The sequence below is a fragment of the Spodoptera frugiperda genome, chromosome 16, assembly GCF_023101765.2.
Source record: "Spodoptera frugiperda isolate SF20-4 chromosome 16, AGI-APGP_CSIRO_Sfru_2.0, whole genome shotgun sequence".
NCBI classification, from domain to species: Eukaryota; Metazoa; Arthropoda; class Insecta; order Lepidoptera; family Noctuidae; genus Spodoptera; species Spodoptera frugiperda.
In genome coordinates, this window is record NC_064227.1 from 7,211,719 (window position 1) to 7,236,516 (window position 24,798).

At 40.1% G+C, this 24,798-nt stretch overlaps 2 protein-coding genes across 2 annotated transcripts; both read left to right on the top strand.

Moving 5' to 3' along the window:
* The first annotated feature begins 503 nt into the window (after window positions 1-503).
* On the top strand, window positions 504-12,594 carry LOC118280719 (zinc finger protein 76-like). Its single transcript, XM_035601043.2, has 6 exons — window positions 504-662; window positions 3,080-4,155; window positions 4,637-4,735; window positions 5,361-5,479; window positions 5,894-6,055; window positions 10,649-12,594. The coding sequence occupies exons 2-6, from the start codon at window positions 3,228-3,230 to the stop codon at window positions 10,883-10,885; spliced, it is 1,545 nt and encodes a 514-aa protein (XP_035456936.2). The 5' UTR covers window positions 504-662; window positions 3,080-3,227; the 3' UTR covers window positions 10,886-12,594.
* Window positions 12,595-16,202: 3,608 nt separating this feature from the next.
* On the top strand, window positions 16,203-23,857 carry LOC118280769 (vitellogenin). The gene is made up of 7 exons (XM_050699442.1): window positions 16,203-16,348; window positions 17,409-19,287; window positions 19,379-19,592; window positions 20,015-20,972; window positions 21,066-21,938; window positions 22,373-22,541; window positions 22,890-23,857. The coding sequence occupies exons 1-7, from the start codon at window positions 16,318-16,320 to the stop codon at window positions 23,380-23,382; spliced, it is 4,617 nt and encodes a 1,538-aa protein (XP_050555399.1). The 5' UTR covers window positions 16,203-16,317; the 3' UTR covers window positions 23,383-23,857.
* Window positions 23,858-24,798: the final 941 nt, after the last annotated feature.

Here is a 24,798-nt window from a genome sequence, read left to right on the forward strand (position 1 = left end):
TTTATTAGAAATGTGATAAACATTGGATTAGATTTAAGTTGGGTATTATGTCTTTAAATTTATCAAAAAATAAGTTAAATAGTGTACATTTTTTACGATTCAATATAAAAAAAAATACTTATACTATCATTAGAACTCGTTTGTTAATTTTGTTGAGTTTCTAATATTTCGACACTGTTGCAAGCGACAAAATCATGGACAAAAATGATAAGTACCTAAATATCCCGTTTCGAGTTCAAATGATATTGTTAGTGACCAATGTCAGTTTTAAAACTTATGCTCTCCACAACTAAATTAAAGAAAAATAGTATTATAAACGCTTTTTTTGCTAGAAATATAAGGTTTTAATTTTTTTTATTATTTGTAGTATTACAAACAATAGTTAACTTATGTGAGCACGCGCGGCGTCCTACTTCTTCATACAGCGGTGTAACACATTAAGCCCTTCCATAACTCACCATCTCTATGTCGTCTTATGGTTTCAGTAAGGAGTTTTTTCCCGATCCCGTTATTATAGCCCCCGTACTATTCCCGAACAAGTAGTGGTGTTGTTCACTCGTGCACGGCGCACACAAATTTTTAGGTTATGTGTCACTTTGACAGTTCGCGCCATTAATGTGAAGTTTGTGTTTTTACATTTTGCCGCTGTTTTATTTAAATAAGTGAGTATTGATTGCTGTTATGTGTTGTTTATATTAGTATTTTAGTGTGTTTAAAGTTAAATTTGCTTATAAACTGCCGTAGTCAGAGATGTTTAATGATTACTTAAACTATTTCTTAGTAACGATTTTGTTCTGAAAACTATTGCTAAGGACTGGGTAATGTAACCATTAAATAAATATGATAAATATTTATGGTGATATTAATTAAATAAATAATTATGATAAACTAAACTTATCAAAAAAAAAAATGTATTTGGTTACTTGTGTTTCTCGATAATCATAACAAACTTAAATTATTATTTTCTTATATGAATACGTTGTTGTCACATAAGAAGTCATGCTTAATTACATGCTTAAGTGCCGACAATGAAAACACTAAAGCAAGATTAATTATGTAAAACAAAAAATATGATTAAGAAATATAAACATATCTGTCTGATGCGAATTATATTAAAATTTTCCGTCTGTTGACAGTTCTGTAGTTTTGTATTGAAAATATTATCGTGATAAGGGTCCACACTTGTTCAACTTATTTGCCATGATTAATGAAGAAGCCAAGATAAAATTATTTTCAAAAAAGAGAATTTTTCTTAATCTGATGAAGTTGGTTTTAGTCTATGTCAAATTACGTATTTATTCGGCCGTTAAGGTAACATAATGCTTGCAGATATTAAATAGGTACTAAATATATTTAAGTATCATAGATACCATAGCACAGTAAAGTAAAAATCTCTATTTCGCTTCTTAAAAAAATAATAGGTACCTAGTTAACCTAGTTAACTGTATTTACCTAGGTAACTGAAAAACTTAAAAAAATCACATAATTATATATTTGTACGCGTACAAAGCAATGGAAATATACTAGTATGAGTAACATATATTAATGTTATGATAACGCTAATTGCTTACATAGTAATATATCAGTTATCATCTAAATTAATTACAATTATGTCTAAGTAATTTTGTTTTGAAATTAAATGATGAAACGATAATAAATAAATAATAAAATATTATCCTTTATTTTTTGAGGGGAAAATTATCCAATGATTTCTCCCACCTTGGGCGAGACGAGTGGGAGTGTCAGACTCTTACTGACTAAAAATCACATTCTTACTCCTGCTTTTTGAGCCGGAGCCCCGGTAAACTAGTTAGGTAGTCCACAGCTCCGGACCAGGCATCAGCCCTACTGGGCCCCATCTATGGACATTATAAATACGAAAGTTTTTATGTCTACTAGTTACTCTTCACGTCAAAACCGCTGAAGAGATCTAGATGAAATTTGGAACAGGGTTAGATTATGGTCTGGAATAACACATAGGTTTTTTATCCTACGGGAACGCGGGCAAAGACGCTGGCAGAAGCTAGTATTATAATAATATTTATACTCGCCCGACTTTATTTTTGTTATGATAACAACAAAACAAAGAGATATTTTATTTTATTTTGACTGATTTCACTGTCCAGCCGTTGTCTGCGTGACTGCTGATTCTGAGTCTTGAGTTCAGTTGCCAAGTCGGGCAAAAAGTGATCTCCGAAATTTATGTTTACATTTAATTTTGATACGGCTTTTAAACTCATAATAGAAGTATTTAAATAACAAATAATCTATAAGTATCGAAATATCTATTTTTTGTACAGCCATTTTTAAATAAGGCAATAATATTAAGTTATTTCATTCAAATAATTGCAAAATAATTTATCAAAAAGTGAGACTTCCTTCATCAACGCTTCCCCCGGTCAAAACGAAAAAGTATAAAAATTTTAAATCTTAAAAGTTTACTAAAAACTTACTAAACATATTACTATTTATTACATATTTTTGTGTAGTTTGGCCAATATTCCGAGGCCATATTTATAAATAAGTACAACTGCGAACAAATCCCGTTGCTTCCCTATTCTCTGCATTGGTCTTGGTAAAAATATAAATTACACAAGGTTAACAAATGAGCCTTGATTTATTTTTCTAATCACGTCATCATTAATAATACAGAGTAAACTCAAAATTGGACATATATGTATATACGATTGTATTTTTAAGATAGTACCTACTTTGGTATATTATGTTTAGGATGATATTTCTATAACTCTGTTTAAGTTATTTATATGGATTAAGCACATGGTTTAGTCCAAATCCATGTGTTTCTAAAAAACTCTGAATATCTAAAAACACAAGTAATTTAGACTTTACGACATTTGGCAATAAAGTCGTGATTGTTCAAAGATTTATGTCATAAATATATTTCCTGCGTGATTCAAACAATAAGATGTCCATTCAGTATTTAAAAATAAAAACCATTTTGCATCATCGAACGAATGAGCTTCCTAACTCTAATAATAATAGGCTATAAGTCAGCACAGTAACACGTGTGGCGACTAAATAATAATTCTAAAGAGACGATTAAATTTATAATTTGCAGATGCTCGAGCCACGCGTGATCATACACAGAGAAAGTTTATTTTTATAATAATAGCAAAACCACATGCGCAAAGTTACGAGTAAACACCACATGTCAACACCTCTACATAGAGATTACTGAACCTTTGTAGGTAAATGAACCTAAGAACATGGCGCAATTTGACATCATACCTTCTTACGAAGAAGAGATGTTCAGCGACAGAAACGACAACGTCACAGATCTACACGCTTACTACATGTCACAATTTAATTTAGAACTAGAAAATAGTAACAAGAATAAGAAAGTCGATAGTTTCAAATATGGCGTGGAAGAAAGTTTTGATTTTGAAGTTTTAGATAATTGGAACACACCGACAAGTAACGAAGCTGATTTTGAAATTATAGATGAAGTTATCGATAGCAATATTAATGAACAAAATATTAAGGAAGTCCTTTTAGATCTAGATAATATTGACTTTGGAGAAAAGAATGGCAAAATTGATATGTATAAGGGACAAGACAATAAAATGTATGAAACAAATAACGACTACATTGATGATGAATCACTGATCGATGAACTGTGCAGAGAAGATGGCGAATCTTGCAGATTAACACCAGATTTTAATGAAGATTATTTAAATGCGACGCCAGACAAGAATCTTTTACCGTCAATAGATACAGTGTTTTCCAAGAGATACTGCAATTATAATGTTGATGATACTCAAATGCCGGAGTACAACAATGTGACTCCTGTCCCACATGCTGTTGGTACTGTGAACAGCTTAGAACACTATAGTTATCCAAACAACATACTTTATAACCTAGAAGAAAGAAAATACGTACTCCCCGATACTCCTACAAGCTGTAATGAATTCAGTTTTGATAGAAATGAAAGAAAGATTTCGGTATCAGAGTCTGTTGAAAGTGATGTTCACAGTTCAAGTTACTACGACGAAAATTCTGAAAATTTCGATGAAGACGATTTATTTGTTAATTTAGACGATTTCGGTTTGAATTATGAGACAGATACTAATGTTAATGTTGTTGAAAATAGTAAAACTCCGGTTCCTAGGAAGAATGAAAAGGATAAGGTTCAAGGTAATATTTATTTTGTAACTATTTTGACTGCAAACAAAATCAATCATTTTAGTTCGTGTTCGTTCGTGAGACATACTAAAGTAATTATTAATTTTGTCCTCGGCTTATTCACGAAACTGTTTGACGAGAAACTCGACTAGTTTCAAGCCATGATAGAGGCTCATATTCATGAACAGCATTCCGCGACACAGGACGCGGCGATTGCCTCAATCGAGTTCCTCGTCAAACAGTTACGTGAGTAAGCCGATAACAGTACCCTTAGTACGAGTTTGCTTTATTATGAATGAAAACGAAACGGGAGCGCGACTGGCGATCTGATTGGCCGGTGCGTATGAACCAACCAATCAGAGCGCTGAACGCGCTCTCGTCTCGTTTTCGTTCAACTTAAAACAAACTCGTACTAAGGGTACAGAATAATTTAAAGCAATCATTATTATTTTTCAATGAGTCATTCACATAATTAAAATAATGTATGTTTTAGGTGAAAGGGTATGTTTATGGGAGCAATGTTACGAGAGATATCCAAACCAAACTACACTAGTGGAACACATCGAGAGGGCGCATGTCAACACATACAAAGGTAGGTTTCAATGTTATTTTAATATTGTGTTCATAACTATTCTACTTCAAAGTTCTACTGCTGAACAAAGGCCTTTATTCAGCAATGGACTCTCGGCTATTGATGATGATGAATTGTTCTACGACATTTCTCCCTTTCAATTATCAACTTTATTGTGTTGTTATAAGATCGAATATTTGTGGAAAAAAAAACTGGATAAATTGGGAATTTTGGGAAAATTGGCCTTTTATCCCCGAACGAGTAGGCAGAGGTACACTACGGCATCGTAATGCCGCTATACAATGTACACCCATATAATATCACCATTCGTGTTATCATCTATAGTCACATGTCATATCAATCAAATAGTCACATGTAATAGGGGGTCAGCCTATTACCATAATTACTGAGCATATTCCAGACTCCATGCTACTATTGAGAAAATTTTACTTCTCCCGACCCGGGAATCGAACCCGAGACCCCTTGCCCGGCAATCGAACTTGCAACCACTCGGCCAACGAGGCATTCATATGAACTTTATTATTTTGATAGAAGTTTTTAACTGACATGGTCACTAATAATATCATTAGAACTTATATTTTTTTTAAAGTAAACTACAATTTCAACTTAAATTTTTTCCTCCTAGGTGATGAATTCAGCTGTCTCTGGCGCGACTGTGCGCGGGAACGGCGGCCATTTAATGCGCGCTACAAGCTCCTGATACACATGCGCGTTCATTCAGGACATAAGCCCAACAGGTGCCATGTAAGTAACAAACATATCACTAATATTACAAATGCGAAACTTTGTATGTTTGTTTGGTACTCCTTCACGTCAAAACGGCTGAAGGGATAGGTATGAAATTTGGAACTAGAGTAGGTTATGGTCTGGAATAACACATAGGGCAGTTTTTTAACTCTCGGGACTGTGGGCGAAGCAGCCGGCCTTTTGGGGGTTAGGAATTTAAAGGTTGTTGGGGAATCAGGGATTGGGAAGGGGGGTAATTGGGCCTCCGGTAACCTCACTCACACAGCGAAACACAACACAAGCGTTGTTTCATGTCGGTTTTCTGTGATGCCGTGGTATCACTCCGGTCGAGCCAGCACATTCGTAGCAAAGCATGGCTCTCCCACACTTCTGAGATTATCCCACAGAGTAACAGGTTTTCTTATATTCCAGCATCCAGGATGTGGCAAAGCGTTCTCGAGATTGGAAAACCTGAAGATCCATGTGAGGTCTCATACTGGTGAACGTCCGTACGCATGTCCAGCTCCACACTGCAGGAAAGCCTTCTCAAACTCCTCAGATAGAGCGAAACACCAGAGGACACATTTTAATGCTGTGAGTATTACATTTAATACATTTCATTATTGAAGGAGAGAGAGAACCGATTCCATTGGCTAGGCTATGTCAAAAGAATGGATTTTTTATGGGGTGAAAATCATCCAATAACTTCTTTTTTTTTTTTTTTTTTTTTATATTGAATGGGCCGACGTTTGGCCGCTATCTCGCCTGATGGTAAGTGATGATGCGGCCTACGGTGGAGCACGTCTGCCCATAAGCAACCTATTCACTCGGGCTTTGAAGACACCCAGGTTGTACCCATCAGGAAACACAGACTCCGGCAAGGAGTTCCACTCCCTAGCAGTTCGCACAAGGAAGCTTGAAGCGAAGCGCTTCGTGCGAGTGGGTGGGATATCCACCATGAAACGGTGACGCCTCGCCGATTGTCTTGTGGTTCGTTGATGGAAAGGACTAGGGGGAATCAAGTTGTGCAGTTCCCCTGCACACTCTCCGAAATGTATCCGGTAAAAAACGGAAAGGCTTGCGACCTTGCGCCTGTGTTCAAGGCTTTGAAGCCGGGCCTCCACAAGCGCATCATCATTGATGAGCTTCTTGGCACGCCTTTCAATGCGCTCGAGCGCATCCAACTGGTGTCTAGCCGAGCCGTCCCAAAGGTGAGAACAGTACTCCATACATGACCGAACCTGCGCCTGGTACAGGCTCAGTAGTTGTTTCGGTGTGAAGTACCGTCTCACCTTCGAGAGGATACCCAACTTCCTACCAGCCAGATGCGCCTTCGACTCTATATAAGAACCGAAGTTTAGCGTTGGCGATAGAGTTACGCCCAGAAGCTCAAGATGATCCGATATTGGAACGGATACATTTCGGAAAGTAGGAGTCAGCGGAAATTGACTCCGTTTGGCAGAGAAGAGACACGCCTGGGTTTTGGTAGCGTTGAACTTGACCAAGTTGGCGTCACCCCAATCGGAGACCGCCTTCAAGGACGAGTTCAACCGTTCGACCATTGATTCTCTTAGAGACTGGATCTGTGTTCCGCTAGTCCGCGCATCGGACACATACCTTTCAACAACTGTGCTGTCATCCGCATACCCAAAGATACCGGGCTTAAGCAGGTCGTTGATGTGCAGCAAAAAGAGCGTTGCTGAAAGTACTGACCCCTGAGGGACTCCGGCGTTAATGCCAAATTGGTCAGACGAGCAGCCATCGATGACTACTCGAATTGACCGATCCGTCAGGAAGTCTGCAATCCATCTGCACAGATCAGCGGGAAGTCCATACGCAGGAAGCTTGCCGACAAGACTGTCGTGCCATACCCTGTCAAAGGCCTTAGATATATCGAGCGAGACAGCTAATGCTTCCCCGTGCTTCTCGATGGCCTCGCTCCAAATGTGAGTGGCATACGCAAGAAGGTCCCCAGTAGATCGGTTGCGGCGAAACCCATACTGCCGATCGCTGAGGAGGTCGTTACCTTCAAGGTATGCCATGAGCCTGTTGTTAAGCACACGTTCCATACTCTTGCAGAGTATGGACGTGACCGAGATAGGTCGGTAATTATTGGGGTCGGCACGACTACCTTTTTGGGCACAGGCTGCACGTTGGCCAGCTTCCATGCAACCGGCACTTGACCCGTCTCTAAGGAAAGGCGGAACAGACGTGTCAGGATTGGAGACAACTCAGGCGCACAGGTTTTTAAAACCACGGCTGAGATTCCGTCGGGTCCACTGGCCTTATTCACGTCGAGATTACGCAACGTCTTATATACCTCCTTCTGTCGGATGCGAATTTTCGACATTTTTGTCTCGCAAACGTTATGTAGAGAAGGAGGCATAGCGCCACCAGTATCAAGACGTGAAGACTCCGCAAATAGGGAAGCAAACAAGTTCGCTTTCTCTACTGCGGTGTGAGCCAGCGTCCCGTCAGGCCCCAGGAGAGGCGGAAGTGAGGGGCGGCAGAAGTTCGATTCAACCGCCCTGGCTAGGGACCAGAACGCTTTACTCCCCGCTGGGTAGGAAGCCAGTTTGTTCCCTATTCGGCCAATGTGGTTGAACCGAGCCATCCGCAGTGCCTTTTTGCATGACTTGGCAGCCCGGTTGAAGGCTCTCTTCTTCTGAGGAGTGTCGCCAGCCTTACGGCGCCTGGCACCCGCCCATGCCAAGTATGCCGCATGCTTTCGCGCCTCAGCACGTCCGCAGTCGGCATCAAACCATGGACGAGTGCCACCGGAAGATGCTGCGTCCGAGAATGGGATGTAGTATTCCATGCCCTGACGCAGCACCCCCGCTACGGCATCCGCACAAGCTGACGGGTCACTGGATGAGAAGCAAACAGGCCGCCAAGGATAGGATGCAAAGAAAGATCGCATCCCATCCCAATCTGCTGACTTGTACCGCCACATCCGCCGAGATCCCCTGGGACTAGGATCCTGCGGCGAGTGTGTGGATACAGATTTCACCAGACAGTGGTCAGAACTACCCAGGGGTGATGAAACTGACACTGAGTAGCTGTCTGGATCTGTTGTCAGCAGAAGGTCTAAGCAGTTGGCAGTTTGTGTATCGACATCAGGCACCCTTGTGGCCTCATGGACCAGCTGGGTCAGGCCAAGCGTCAGCGCAAGCTTACGCATCTCCCTCCCAGCATGGTCAGTGCACTGGTATGGGAACAGCCACTCCTGGTGATGGGCGTTAAAGTCCCCCAGTAACACCAACTGGGCCGAAGGGTACCTCTGCCGAGCTGCGTCCGCCGCCTCCACTAGGTATTGCGCTAATCTGGTCGTCTCCAAATCTCCGCTGTGCGACCGATAAACACAGGCATAGAGAATTTTCTCCATACCTGTGCTCATCAGTATCCACAATGTAGAGTAATTGGGGTCTTCAAAGTCTCGGAGACGCCGGTAACAGACGCCGTCCTGGACGTACAGGCAAACGCCTGCACGGGCAACAAAATTGTGCTCCAGGGTAAAACCTGGGTAGTTGAGAAAAGAAACGTCGGACGGACATCTGATCTGGGTCTCCGAGAGAAACAAGAGTGTAGGGTACTCGGTCTCAAGATGGTGATGGACCGCATTGATATTTGAGTGCAAGCCTCGAATATTCGTGAGGTGCACTTTGAGGGAGAGGGAGTGCAGCCGCTGTTGTACCCTTTTCTTTTCTCTTGTTCTCATGGTAGGAGTGTAAGGTTGCGGAGAGGATGGCAGTGAAATGTTCCTCCACACAGGCGACCCCAGACGCGCACTGCAGTTAGCTACATCATTGGGAAGCCAGCCTGGAGACTGCGGGGACGCCCGAGCCCCCCCATGAATATCCATCGGGCCCTCTCGTCCGGTCGCCAACCGGCACGATGGCGTATTCATGGGATTTTTCGCTAGATGGCGGGGCAGCCTTTCACGTGTGGCTAGCACGCTAATTGGGCCCCCAACTATCTGCGGTCGGCCAGCGGTGCACCGTGCCTCGGATCCCGCTACCCTCCGCGACTGGCCACCCGATGCAGCCACACCAGCGCGCGCCAGATCGGTCTACCCATAGTGGAACAAACACTTCGACCCATCCTCTCATACGGCGTCACCGAGCATCGTGGCGGAACACGGCTAGGCCGCTTGGCGACACGGTTTTGCTCGGTGGGTGGTCATAATGCCGTCGGCCGAAGCCTACCACCAAATTGTCACCTGGTTAGCACCACCCAGAGGCCACGTGTAGGGGTTCATTTTTAAGGGTGCTCTCCTACGGACGAGGGTGACTCAGCCTCCTCGCCCTGGGCGAGGTGAGGGAGTGTCAGACTCTTACTGACTAAAAATCACCCCGTTCCGACTACTGCTTTTCGAGCCGGAGTCCCGGTAAACCCGCTAGGTAGTCCGCAGATCCGAATCAGGCATCAGCCCTACTGGGCCACATCTGTGGTGGTCTGATGGCTCTTTGGGCGCGTGCGGATAAGGATAGAAATGTAGAAAGCATATCTTGGGCTTCCCACTGGGTGCCGACCGGTGATCGACTATGGTACCACTGGAAAGAAGTGCTGGAGCCATACTTAGTATATTTACACGTGTCAAAGATATGTGACAAGGATTTCTTTAATTTTTTCAAACCACGCGCGAAAGACTGATAAACCTTCAAGGTTTAAGTTAAAAATCAAAATTATGACCTATCATTGACCTCAAAAGATTAGAACTATTTTGCAAAAACGTTTCTAACGCGATATTTTTTTAAATTGCGCAATGCGAAAACTTTTTTACACTTACCAATTTATTATCAGTGACAAACCAATCACCCTCTTGTGTGTCGGTATATGAGGTACCAATATGTGAAAGGTGTGGCAAATCGATTTACTAAAGAAATATACAAGGCGAATATGAATGGATTATAGGGCCTAGTCGGTACCAGATTGGCGATATATTAAAGAAGGGCCTAATTAAAAGTACCTTTAACCGACGACCATGCATGAAAAAGCTGATAACTGTTGATGAAGCGAAAGAGGTGTGTAATAAATATAATCGTAGCATTAAATTGGCGTGCCATAGTCTCTAGCCACCCCCATAGGAGACAGGCGTGAGACGTATGTATGTCATGTACCTACATTATGTCTCCCGTAGTTCTACGTTCTTTCAAACCACGTGTTAATATGACAATACCTTTCCAGAGACCCTACGCCTGTGGTGCTATCGGCTGCGGCAAGAGGTACACAGACCCCTCCTCTCTGCGGAAGCATGTGAAGACTCACCCTCACATCACGAACGTTCCCCGCACGTGTGTACCAGCATCACGGCCGATAAGGAAACCAGACCAGGAACAGACAGTCCCCAGCTCACCAGCTAAGCTGACTACACTACGTTGCATTAGAGATAAATTGACTGTACCGAGGTTGCAGAAATTGTAGGAAGTTTTACTTAACTTAAGTAAATAATGAATTCATTAGTTATTACTTTCGTTGCTCAAAAGTGGTACTGATATCGCATCATGAGTAGGGGTATGTATACATAGAAGGCATCATGAGATTTTTTTTTTTATCGCGATGGAAATCCTCATGGATTTCCCACGCCGTGGGGACGACGGGGGCGTGTCGGACTCTTACCGGCTAAAACCACCGCGGTGTTCCTCCACTGCCTGTGGCCGTGATCCGGGCTGCCCTCACGGATTCACCGCACATCATGAGAATGGCAGAAGCTAGTTTATGATAATTTTTAGACAAAGAAACGAGGCTCAAATTAAGACTTCAGATGTATTTAGGTTATATATTTTAGATTATTTGAACAAAAATTAAACTTTAAGTATTGTTAAAAGTTATGGTTGAAAAGACTGAAGGAACACGATTGGCTCAATTTTTTAATAATTCTAAGTGCTTATAAATAACGCGTCTTTTCTTGTGTTGTGAACACAAAAAACTTAGACTTAAGAAACTAGTAATTTCGATAGAAATGTCTACTAAATTAATTTGTTAGTTCTTAATCAAACGATTCCAATTAAAAATATATTTTATCAGATATTGTTATGTTTAGTGAAGTATTTGTAAATAAGTTTAATGTAAACAGATGGAGCGACAGAGAGTAGATATCGTACGGTTTATACAGACTGATTTTTTTTTTATTACCAGCCAAATTTATTCTGAGAGTGTTTTTTAAGGAGGAAAATCCAATGACTTCTTCAGCCTTGGGCCAGGCGAGAGGGAGTGTCAAACTCTTAGGGACTAAAAACCACCTCGTTCTTACTCCTGATTTTCAAGTTGGAGCCCCGGTAAACTCGCTAGGTAGTCTGAGAGTTAGGTATCATTCAAACATTATATTTTAAAATAAAAAAAAAAGAAAACCGACTATACTGAAGAAAATCGGTTAAAAAGAAAACTAAAATGGTCAAAATAACTTTTAAACAAACAATAATGAGAAACAAAGACTTTCGAAATGGAAGTCTATTTGATCCTTTTAATGACTTTTTAACCGTCTTTCGTCAGTAAAGTCGGTTATTTGTTTTGTAAAAAGTTTTTTTTTTAATGTAATGTTTGACTCTCAGAACTAAATTGGCTGGTGATAAAAAAGACTGTATACGAAACAGAGTTTATCTTTTATTACTAGTTGCTAATTATTGTAGATAATATGTCTATGTACGGGATCAATTCAGATAATAATGTTTTGACTTGGCCAACCTAGTAACAATTAAGTATGGTACCAACTTTTACCTACGGTAAAACGGGGTGAATGGGATCGAGAGTGATAGAGGAAGGGTAAATAGATACTATGAAGAATTTCCCTATACCTATTCACCTCTCTTCTGTCCCTATTTACCCCGTATTACCGTTACCTACCGTGTGAATTAGCCAATGACACAATGTACGTAGGTACTAAATGTTTACAAAATTATAAAAAATGTTAGTCAGAAGTCTAAAAGAAAAGACATATAAAAACCTACTATTGCATTTATAAACACCATTAACTAAAAATCACGCTTTACTCACGTACATTAAAGGAGAAAAGTTTTACCTAGTTCCGAGTCACATAGGGACTCTTAATCATGAGCAGCGTACGCAGACGCGGTGACGACGTTGCGCAGCCTATGAGCTTTTCTCCATTAGTAAGTGAGTAAACCGATAATAACGATAGTTATTATAAAAATATATAACATCATTATTTGAAAAAAAAATACTCGGATCTCTTTAATATACGACTACTTATAACAATTATTAATTCTTTAGTTACGTATTATTTTTATTTTTAGGTAAACATTTTACCTAAATTGTATTTTAAATGCCTAGATATTAAGAAACTGTTCCATTTGCACCTATATTTGCTCAATTATGTGTAAGACATAGATTAATGAGATAAGATTTACGAAAAGCGATCTTATGACTTAAATAAATGAGGACCATTTTAGATTAGCTACGATTTTTAAGTTAAAGTATTTGTAAAATCTCAAGCAATTAGTTTTTAAGTTATTCCTAAAAATGTACAAATGCATGCTTTCCAAAGAATCTCGTATTAGGATTATCTACATAAGTATTTCCCCTTTTGAGATCTCTTAATTTGCTCATTATTATTTTAAGATGTTCAGACATCTTGTTTTTTTTTTATTATTAGAGGCAGTTGCTGCCGTTAATATTAATGCTCAATTAAAGATAAGATTTTAAAATTTTTTTCTTTTATTTTGTTTTTAAGCAAGCCTCAGAAGTATATGGTTAGAGTAGATAGAATGGGCCGGCTCGACCGGAGTGTTACTACGACCTCACTGAATACTGACGTGAAACAACGCTTGCGTAGTGTGAGAGAGGTTACCGTAGGCCCAATTACCCCTGTTCCCGGTTTCCTAACAACCCTTAAGTTCCTAAGCTCCAAAAGGTCGGCAACGCACTTATAACGCCTCTGGTGTTTCGGGTGACCATTGGCATTAGAGTATTCGGCTGCACCATTACCAGATTATATTGAAAAAATATTGACAATTTTTTTCCTGTATCCGAAAACGTGACATCAAAACATTATGTTTTATGTTCTCGATATTATTATACATAAATGACTTATGTCTAGGAAGGAAGCTGTAAGCGTATGTATGTTGCAAAAAAATTAAACATTGCTTATTAAAAAAAAGTTAAAGCCAGATGTTTTGTATGTTAGGTCAGTGACACTTGATCTAGCCGAGACTTCGGGACTATTCGAACGATTAATTTAGTTTAAGTTCTAAATAGATAAACTAAACCATTATCAGATGCATGAATGTGTTGGGAGCTACAGTAGTAGGTGTTTTTGATTTGGCGGTTCACCTGGTAGTAAGCTATCGGCGCCGTCCAACGCACTTGTAACATCTGAGGAGTTACAAATGCTTTGCCGGCGTTTTGACTATTTTAGATTTAAAAAAGAAAGACATTTTCTCCTCACTAGGATTTTCTCCTGTGTCGTGAGTGCGTTTACAAACATACAATGTCACATACACATGACACCCAGACCCGAAACAACAATTTGTGGATCACACAAAGAATTGCTTCGTGCGGGAATCAAGCCCGCTACACGTTGCAGGGCAGCCGGTTGCCCAGCCACCACACCAACTGTGCAGTTAGACAGTCAGATTGTGAAGTGTGGGAGAGCCATGCTTCGGTGCAATGGGCCGGCTCCACCGGAGTGATACCACAGCCTCTATAAATCGGGTGTATATAGACGGCGGCGATTGCTTACTATCAGGTGATCCTCTGCTCGTATAGCGGCTTATACCATTGGAGATTGGAGACTCGTACTGAACCAATAAACGGCAAGACAAGACAATAGCATTGTTATTTTAACTTATTATCTCACTTTAATTATTATCGCAGAAAACTCACAACCCACGTCTTCATAAACTTACCTAGTGATACTAAATTATTGTTAATAGTTACGCGAAAGTGATAACATAATATTATGACACTCAAAATATTGATGATACGGAGCTCTGGAGTTGATATTATTCTAAGGCACTTTACACGCGGACAAACATGGAGCAGTTAATATGTATTTTAAAGTCAAAGCATTTATTTCAATTAATTCTTAAATAGGCACTCTTGGTCAATAGGTCTGTCGGTGAAACTAGGTGCTCGTCCCAAATTGTGGCTTCGAATGGAGAAGAACGAGCAAAAAACTCTATCGTTACTCTTTTAAATATAAAATGAAAATGTTTTTTTTTTTTACAATCTCATTGACTAAATTATTTTGATCCTTTACATTATAATCGTATAGATATATGAAAACAATGTAATGACAATACAGCCTTTATCATCAAACGGGTCATTTATTTAGATTGGACTACACACACATAGCAACCTGAGTTTCTAGTCGGTAATCTTCAACAGTTTTCAGTTACTGCTATCGATGACTAAGTTAGACCTAATTGCCGCAACATCATCACATAATCAGCCTATAAGCGGCCACTGCTGACCAAAGGCCTCTTCTCACACGGAGCATTAATCACCACGCTTGCTCAATGCGGGTTGGCGATTTCAAACTTATAATTAGAAATTATAAGGCTAGGTTTTCCCGTTTGTCAGTGGTGTCTAAATATGCTTAGAAACTACATATAACTCGAAAATAGTCATACTTGCCGTTGGTAGGTTTTGAAGGCACACTTTTATAACTGTTTTGTAAAAGTTGATAGTCACCTTAAGATAATTTGCTTCATGTGCAAAGCCCCTTAATAACTACGGTACGGTACGACCGTATCGCACATTATAATTATGCTGGCACGTTTATTAAAGTCACATGTCGTCGCATGCTTACTTATTTAGTTACCTATCGGGTTTTAAAATTAAGTATATGATCTCTATCAATGGTTGAAAGATCATACGAGGTCGGATATTTTTTTTATGTGGTATTTATTTCATCAATAGCTCAAAACTCTGGTAACTGCTGCTGGTATCGCTACTTTGGACTAACTTGGACTCACCAAAGTGTCTTAAATTAGTCCAATTGAAATAATTGTTTTGACTTTGACAAGAACATCAACAGTTTGTGATATTCCAGCAGGAATATGGGTTTATGATATAGTGATAGACCGTTTATCATCAAAGAGGCCGGGCATAAGGTTTTGGTACCGTATGTAGTAATTTTGGAAACTTAATACTTTTTTTGAGTGAAAAATCGTCCCCAATGACTTCTCCCGCTATGGGCGAGGCGAGAGACATTGTCAGACTCTTACTGCCTAAAAACTATCCCGTTCCTACTCTTGCTTTTCGAGGCGGAGCCCCGGTAAACCCGCTAGGTAGTCCGCAGCTCCGGATCAGGCATCAGCCTAACTGGGGCCCATCTGTTCTGATGGTTGTATGAGGCTCGCCGTACTAGTAGCAACTTAATACTTACTTTTCAAATTACTTAACAAAGTATAACAGAAATAAAATATATCATATAATACTGATAATAAAACACATTAAGGTCTTCCAATAATATCTTCTGATTTATTTCGTTGCGGGCTCCAAGATAGTTCTTCACATCCCTGCGCCGCGTCGGACTTCAGTGTTCCTTAACTTTCATGGTTGTATTTACTGTAGATCCTGGCTCACAGGAATTGCAGCGGTTTTGAGAAGTAGTGGCGGGTTTGTCCTACAAAAAAGAAATTAAAAAACATATTGAGGTTATCCACACTCATTCTGCACTGGACGATTAACAAAAGATAAATAGCACTTAACAATAGCAAAAGTATTTTTGTATTGTATTGATGTTTAAAAGAGAGTTATCAGTTTTGGTCAGAGGTTAGCTGACAAGTAAAATGTAGGAAAAATGCATTGTATATAAGCGTGTAATTCAGTTTCTCTGCAACAGAATTGTGTATCTTCGTCACTGACAACGACCACTGCAAGTTTTTGGGAAAATGAAACTGATTTTACTGACGGCGTTCATCGGTGAGTTTAATGTCGATATTATGGGTTTTATTAATTACTCGTACAATATTATTAGCTAATTTTATTTTATATAGTTTTATTACTGCAATACTGGGTCGTGCACTGCGTGTTGTGGGTTCAATCAAAGTCAAAATCATTTATTTCATATAGACCAGGAAGGCACGTTTGAATGTCAAAAGCAAATATAATAATATTAATAACGTATGTCTGTCGGTCAGTCCTCTTAAAACTATTTGCTCGTTCCATAGTGTAGATTCCTATGGAGAAAAACGAGCAAGAAACTCCATAGGTTACTCCTTTTCAATCAGATTCACAATACAATCTTGGTTACATTGTTTCAATTATTTCAAATTCTTCAATCAAAGCGATAGAAAAAGAAAATAACCTAGAGGACAATAAAAATTAATGCAGTTCCCACAAACTATTATATTATTTACTAGCGATCTGCCCCAGTCTCGCATGGTGATATGGTACGCATGTATTATACATAGGAACCTTCCTCTTGAATCACTCTATCTATTACAAAAATCACATCAAAATCCGTTGCGTAGTTTTAAAGATTTAAGCATACAAAGGGACATGGGGACAGAGAAAGCGACTTTGTTTTATACTATGTAGTGATGTGATCAAAAATATTTGCTGATTCAAGTATAGGTGTGTATTTGTAAGGGGTATATTCATAATTAGTAGCTGAAGAATAATATAGGCGTTACCTAATCTTTATAATCACCTATAAACCTTTGCGAATTAGGCTGATTTTCCAGCAGAGATGTGCTACGCTGCTGCGGATGCGTTTGGCTTCCACCAATCATATTCATTGGTACACATAGTAAGCTATGTATCGGTGGAAACGGTCGCATAGTTTCACAGTTTAGCTATTTCACTCTCGAAGCGGAGCTACATAGCATACATTTTGGAAATGAAATATTTGTGTATTATCGCAAGATAACATATTATTATGCTATGTATTTCATATATTATGTATATCGATAAAGGTTGCGAACTCACTCCCCGATTTGGAAAATCTTTTTATCATTTAATTTTGTTTTTATAATTTCAGCCGCGGTAGCATCGTCTGCTCATATTGAGACCAACACCTGGCCTTGGAAGGACAAGTATGAATACCACTACAACATAGACAGCTACACCTGGGCTGCTTATGACAACAGCAAGAACATCGGCAGTGCTTTTAAGACCAAGTTCACAGTCCGCGTCATTGCACCAGGCCACCTCATAGCTAAACTGAGCAAACCACAGTACGCAAAACTTGAGGAAGAGAAAATTTCATTCACTGAAATACCTTCCGACATCAAGTATCAACCTATTGAGATTTTCGACGAAGCCTTTGACATATTCGTTGAAGGAGGTCGTGTTAAATCATTGACTGTCCCTAAAACTCTCTCCGTGGCTCACGAAAACTTGCTCAAAGGTCTGGTCAGCGCTCTTCAAGTGGATTTGTCCACTAATGGCTACGTTCCCGACTTCCCCAACTACTATGACAAAGAGACACACCAAGGTCTTTTTAAGAAGGTGGAAACTGATGTCAGTGGCGAATGTGAGACCATGTATACCGTTGCACCTCTTTCTGTGGACTGGCATCGCGAATTACCTAAATTTAATATAGAGGAAGATCCTTTTGAGGTAATTAAAGAGAACAACTACGGTTCATGCAAGAAATACGCCACGTTCCAATATGGTGTGCCACAGGGTGCACTCTGGCATGGCATTGCGACTGAAAATGAAGAGAAGCAATTTATCAAGCACACGACGGAAGCTCGCTATGTTGTTGGTCAGAAAGGCACGATTTATAAATCAGAAACTATAAGCACCGTTTTCGTTAGTCCTCTTCTGTATGGTAAGCAAAAGGCTGAACTTTACAGTTACGTAAAAGTCATGCTTGGATACGCTCAATGGATAAGTGAAGACGATGAGTGGGAAAAGGCTGAAGAAGTTCGCCAAGTTGATTCCCTGATATTAACAATGACTGAATCCATGTTCTTCCCCAAAGCTAGTGAACAAAGTATTGCCAATGCTCAAAAATTACTGCAAGATATGACTCCTTTGCTGCAAACACCGGATAAATTACCAAAAGCTGATTTCCTTTCAAAGTTCAACGTGCTCGTGCGTTTAATTATTTCTTTCAATAAGGAACAGCTGAAAGAGTTGACCAGCAGCGTCGAAATTGCCAAGTCCTCGAAGAACATTGCTAAGGCTAATATGTGGACAATTTATAGAGACGCCGTCGCGCAAGCGGGAACCATACCCGCATTTGAACAAATAAGGTTTTGGATAACAGAGAAAAAAGTACACGGAGAAGAAGCAGCTCAGTTAATTTCTGCTATCGCCTCGTCTCTTCGTTACCCTACGATGGACGTCCAAAGGAAATTCTTCGGCCTTGCAACCAACCCTGAAGTAATGAAGGAACCATCTTTAAATAATTCTGTTCTGTTAGCAGCTACCAAATTTATGCGATTCAGTAAAGAACACGCGTTTGTTGAGGAAACCGTCATTCCACACCTTTTCAAAGAATTGAAACAGGCTGTAGAAATTGGAGACTCCAATAAAGCACAAGTTTACGTGCGAGCTCTTGGTAATCTGGTCCATCCAGCCGTCCTGAAAGGGTTTGCTCCTTATTTGGACGGTACCGTTAAAGTATCTAAGTACCTTCGTGTACAAATCATTGCCAGTCTTAAGCCGTTGGCAAATACTAAAAATGAGAACGTAAGAGCTGCACTTTACAGCATTTTGGTGAATACTGCTGAGCCTTACGAAGTGAGGGTCATTGCCGCGCTGAATATTTTCATGGCTGTTCCTACACCAGAGATGATGCAAGTAATGGCACACATGACGAACATCGATCCCAGTACACAAGTACGAGCTGTTCTGGCCAACGGTATTAAATTCGCAGCCAAATTGAAAGATCCTCGCTTCAGTGATCTGTAAGTTTTTTTTATAGAGATATATTGCAAATTTAATAAAAAAAAATATACTTCAAATTATTTTTATCACTACGTGTATTTAATGTTTCAGAGCTAAAACCGCTCAGTCCGTGAAGTACTTAGTCTCGGAAGAGAAGTATGGATACCGCCTATCGACAGACAGCATCATCGATGAGTACACGAGTGAGGATGACATTGCATACTTCAGAGAACTGTCGTACATCGGCAGTGAGGATAACTACTTCCCTTTGTACCACAGGTCAGCCTTGAGGTCCAGAGGTACTGGTGTCACTGAAGAAAGTCAGGTGGGTGTTAAATTTAGGGGTTTTTTTTCGCCTGATATTGTTTAATTAAGTTAACCTAAAAAATGCCTTGACTGTGTCGCCGAATGACTGTCTCGTTGACTGAATGGTCGCAAGTGCGACTGACGGGCATGGGGTCTCAGGTTCGATTCCTGGGTCGGGCAAAGTATCACTGGCTTTGTTCGTGTTCAGCCTAGTATATGGTTCACATCACCCCTAATACAAGGGACTTATAACACAAACGGTGAAAAGTGGGTGTACATTGTACAGTGGCATTACGTGCCATAATGTGCACTTCTGCCTACCCCTTCAGGGATAAAAGGCGTGAGGTTACGACGATCTAAAAAAATTTGGCTGCGTCATAAAGTATGGTTAAAATCGTGGTAAACTCTGTGTATGCTGAATTACTTTTTTATCTATTTCAGGTAACTTTGTCTGTAACTGGAGTCCAACAGTTGTTAGAGTACATCATAGGAATGATGTACGAGCCAGGGAAGGTGAAGGCTGACCTAAAGTTCTCGGCCAAGGAACTCGCTGAAAAACTAAACATTAAACCCAAGTCTTGGGATCCACTTGAGGGCTCAATGTTCCTGGAAAACCTAAACCAACAGAAACTCATCACCTTTAACGAAGAAGATCTTAAAGCTTTTATTGCTAACCTGATTCAAAATGCGGAGCAGTTGTTGAAGGGAGTCGATGTCCAATACACTAAAGTATTGAACCACAAACAAACCTACGTGGCGTTCCCCCTGGCTTCTGGTGTGCCATTCTACTTCGAGTACAATGAACCCTTAATGCTTTCATTTAATGGCAATGTGAAATTCCAATTCGAAAAGACAAGCAACCAGTTTTACGTGCACAAAAATATTGACTTTACCTACGCAAGAAACTTGGATGGCAGTCTTGGTTTCTTAGACATGCTCAAAGGAGAATACGCAGCTGTTGGTGTAATAAACAAGCTCCAACTCCATTTCCCCGTCAATCTGAATACACATATATTGCCAAAACAAATTAAATTGAATTTCGTTCTACCAGAACAAGACGCCACTTTAGTTCATTGGAGCGTTTGGCCATACACTACTTGGCAAAACGTAGATTCTCTATTGACAGTATCTGAGACCACCGCTACCAAATACATCGAACGTCCTGCTAAAGTTCTATCAGTTGATACGAAGATAGGTTCCTCAGTCGGTCTCTCCTATCATGTTCAAGGCTACTCTTATTCATCTGATGCTAAAGAACTGAATAAATTATTTGATGCTGACTTTTTGACAAATTTCGGTGAATTACTGTACCAAAAAGACGTCGCTTTAAGTCAATTCAATTTCAAATATATCGCTAAGGAGTGCGAGAATAAGGATATCACCTTAAACTTATTCTACGGTAAGTTAAAAAAAAAGTACCAAAAGAGTGGTTTTTAAATTTTAAATGTAAAAGAAAATAAATGTAACGTAACGTACATATGTAATTTTACAGATAAATTGTACAACCAGAAGTTTAGCGGTGAAATGGGACCAGCCGCTGTTATGAATGATGTTTCTGCCAATAGCGAAGCTCGCCGTGAAGAGATGGTCAAACGCGCAGCTACTGGCATTGAGTCAGCTCAAGTGGCAGTTTATGACTTCAGTGTTGTTTTCAATCAAAAACAAAAGGCCGAGTACGTATTCAGCGCCGCCGTCGCTGACAGTTTCGTGGATGATAAGTACCAGGCAGTAATGTTCTTTGATTTCAAGCCATTAGGTTTAGACCAAATCAATGTAGTATACAAGGAAGTCAAACCTAAAATTGTTGTCCTCAACTTTGAAGAGGCTCTGAAGAACAAGGTTAAACTAACGTCGGAACTAGACATTAAATATGGAAATTCCGATAATATTCACTTCCAAGGATTTGGTGAGCGAAGCGAGAAGTATACGGAACTGTTGAAAAATGACCCATTGGCGAAACGATGCTTGCAACAAGTCAGTAAAGACAACTTCTATCAGATGGACTGCTACAAGATGATCATTAAGGCAGGTGCCCCGGACTACTTCAAGTATATTGCCTCATATAAAGACCTCAAACAGGAATACTGGAACACGACTTATAATGCATATGAAATGCTAAAGGACTTTTACTCTTGGGAACATGAAGAGCATTTACTAAAGGCACTAGACGATGGTAAAATGGAGATCGAAATACAAGCCTATTACTATGATAATTATATAAACTATAAATTCACGACTAAGTACGGAGTATTCAATTGGAAGAATGTTCAAGCCTTGGAATACTTCCCCTATGCTATGGCTTACTACGCGCCAATTTCTGACTGGGAACGAGCGTACAATGTGTACTATGGATACCAACAAATGCGTGAGTATATTTTAGATTATAGATTTATACAAGCCCCGCAAGACTGCACGGTTAGTGCGGTGGCTGGGCAACTGGCTGCCGTGCTACAGGTAGCGGGTTCGATTCCCGCACGGAGCAACTCTTTGTGTGATCCACAAATTGTTGTTTCGGATCTGTGTGTCATGTGTATGTGAACTTGTATGTTTGTAAACGCACCCACGACACGGGAGAAAAAACATAGTCCCCCCTTCCCAATCTTCCCAATCCCCGATTCCCAAACAACAACCCTTAAATTCCTAACTCCCAAAAAGCTGGCAACGCACTTGTAACGCCTCTGGTGTTTCAAGTGTCCATGGGCGGGGGCGATTGCTTACCATCAGGTGATACGTCTGCTCGTTTACATAAAAAAAAGTTTCGCTTTCTCTATAAATAATAAATTAAACTTTCTTCAACAGCATACTGCTCGTTGGACAGCAGTAAAGTCTGGACGTTTAGTGGCCGCAGCTACGAGTACTACCTGACCAGTTCCTGGCACGCAGTGATGGTCGATGAGCACCATGATGACCTGGTCATCCTTGCCAGAAGACCCAGTGAGGACCATGAGGAGGTCTACGTTTCTTACAAGTAAGTACTAACTACTGTGACATATGTTTATAAAGAGTTTATTTCACACTAGCTTTTGCTTTTGTGCTTTCTTTACTATTTATATTTTGATTGCCTCGTTGGTCAAGTGGTTGCAAGTGCGACAGCCGAGCAGGGGTTTAGGCTTTTTACGGTTTTTCGAAAATTTCTCAGTGGTAGCACGGAGTCTGGAAATGTGCCCGGTATATGGCAATAGGCTCACCACCACATGGAACTTACAACATAAATTTTATTGTGAAAAGTGGGTGTGGATTGTACAGTGGCATTACGTGCCACAATGCTTCTCTGCCTACCATTTCGGGGATTAAAGGCGTTACATTTTTTTTACAGGACTAAAGCCGGAGACTACCTAGAACTTGAGATCAAGCCATCAGCTGTTGAAGTAAAGAGCAACACGCTGAAGGTGGGCGAAGGTGCTCTGACCACGTACTGGTCAAACGCAGAGAACGTCCCTCTACTGCAGTACCACACAATGGCTGATGGTACCCAGATATTCTACATCCACAACGAAGCTCTCCGCCTGGTATATGACAAGCAAAGACTCGTCATCTTCACTGCTGACCACCGCAGTTCCACCTGGGGTCTCTGTGGAAAGAGTACTTCTCAGAGCCGTGATGACTTCCTGACTCCTTACGGCTTCGTGACCGGTCCTGACCACTACGGAGCCTCCTTCTCACTAGAGGGAGAGTTCAGCGATCCTTCTACCGTGGAACTGAAGAACGAAGCTAAACTGAAGGCGTACCAGCCTGTCACCAAGTACACTAACATTCTTCGGTGTGATGATGAGTGGAGCAAGATCAAGAATTCTGTCAAAGCTTTGTAAGATCAGAAATAAAGGAAGGATTATAAGAAAGTCAATCTAGTCTGAAACAATGAATGGCGACTATTTTATTAATTTGTTGTAATAGCTTACTGTACCAGAATTGGAACTTGAAACTGTTATTTACCATGTTTTTCTATTTCTAACTGGTCATGGCGCTTGCAACAGTGCTGAACATATCGGAAACTCTTAAGACGGGATATTTGCCATGTTTATTTCAAGTCTTGAGTTGGTGACCGATAGGTATTTAAAAACTGTTGTAATCGCCATCATCATTCTAATGTTAGATTGTGTTTATATAAGTAAATCTATTTTATTATAGCAGCACCATATTATGTATCTCATATGTATAATAGGTAAAAGTGGAAAGCCTCAGTATAAAAGTTCAAATATTTAAGTATTAGTAAATTAAAACAAAATAATCCAGTTGCTTTTTTCAATCGATTGAAAGAAATAAAATTAAAATATTTAACTATTACTTGGTGTTTTATTGCACAATTATCTATAGAAATACTAGTTTCTGCTGGCGGCTTCGCCCGCGGTTCCGTGGGATATTTTTATTTTTTTAAAACGTTGCCCCTCATTAGGTTTTTTTCCTGTGTCGTGGGTGCCTTTACAAACGTACAGGTACACATGCACATGACACCCAGACCCGAAACAACAATTTGTGGATCACACAAAGAGTTGCTCCATGCGGGAATCGAATCCGCTACCCGTTGCACGGCAGCCAGTTGCCCAGCCACCGCACCAACCGTACAGTCAAAAAAAAGTGTCCTATGTGTTATTCCAGACCAATTACGTATTACATACATTGCTGCGCAACGTGTCGTGAGTTCGATTCCCGCACAGAATCTTTGTGTCATCCACAAATTGTTTTTCCGGGTCTGGGTATCGTGTGCACGAAAAAATATGAAATTGTATGTTTGTAATCGCTACATAGTAGAATATCCTAGTGCTCCTAGTAAAAACTGGGTATTTTTTCAATATTCATTTATTAAAAACTTCAATTTTCTTTCAACAATGTTAATTTCAGAATCGTCAAACTTTACTATGATGAGATTTTGAAAATAGTTTAAAAAAATATTTTTTTCATACAGAAAATATCAATATACTCGCCGGGTTTGCACCCGGCGAATTCCGTTTCGCCTCTAATGATTTTCCCTATTTTCTTGCATTTCTCTTGATTTTTTTCCTGAATTGTCTTGTCTTGAAAACCTCACGCAGCCCGATACCTTTCCAACTAATACAAAACCGTGGAAATCGGTTCGTGCGTTCTGGAGTTATAGCGTCAGGAAGGAAAAGCCGACTTATTTTTATATAATTGATAACATATGTATGGCAATAGACTCACCCCCTATTACATGGGACTTATAACACAAATGGTGAAAAGTGGGTGTACATTGTATAGCGGCATTACGT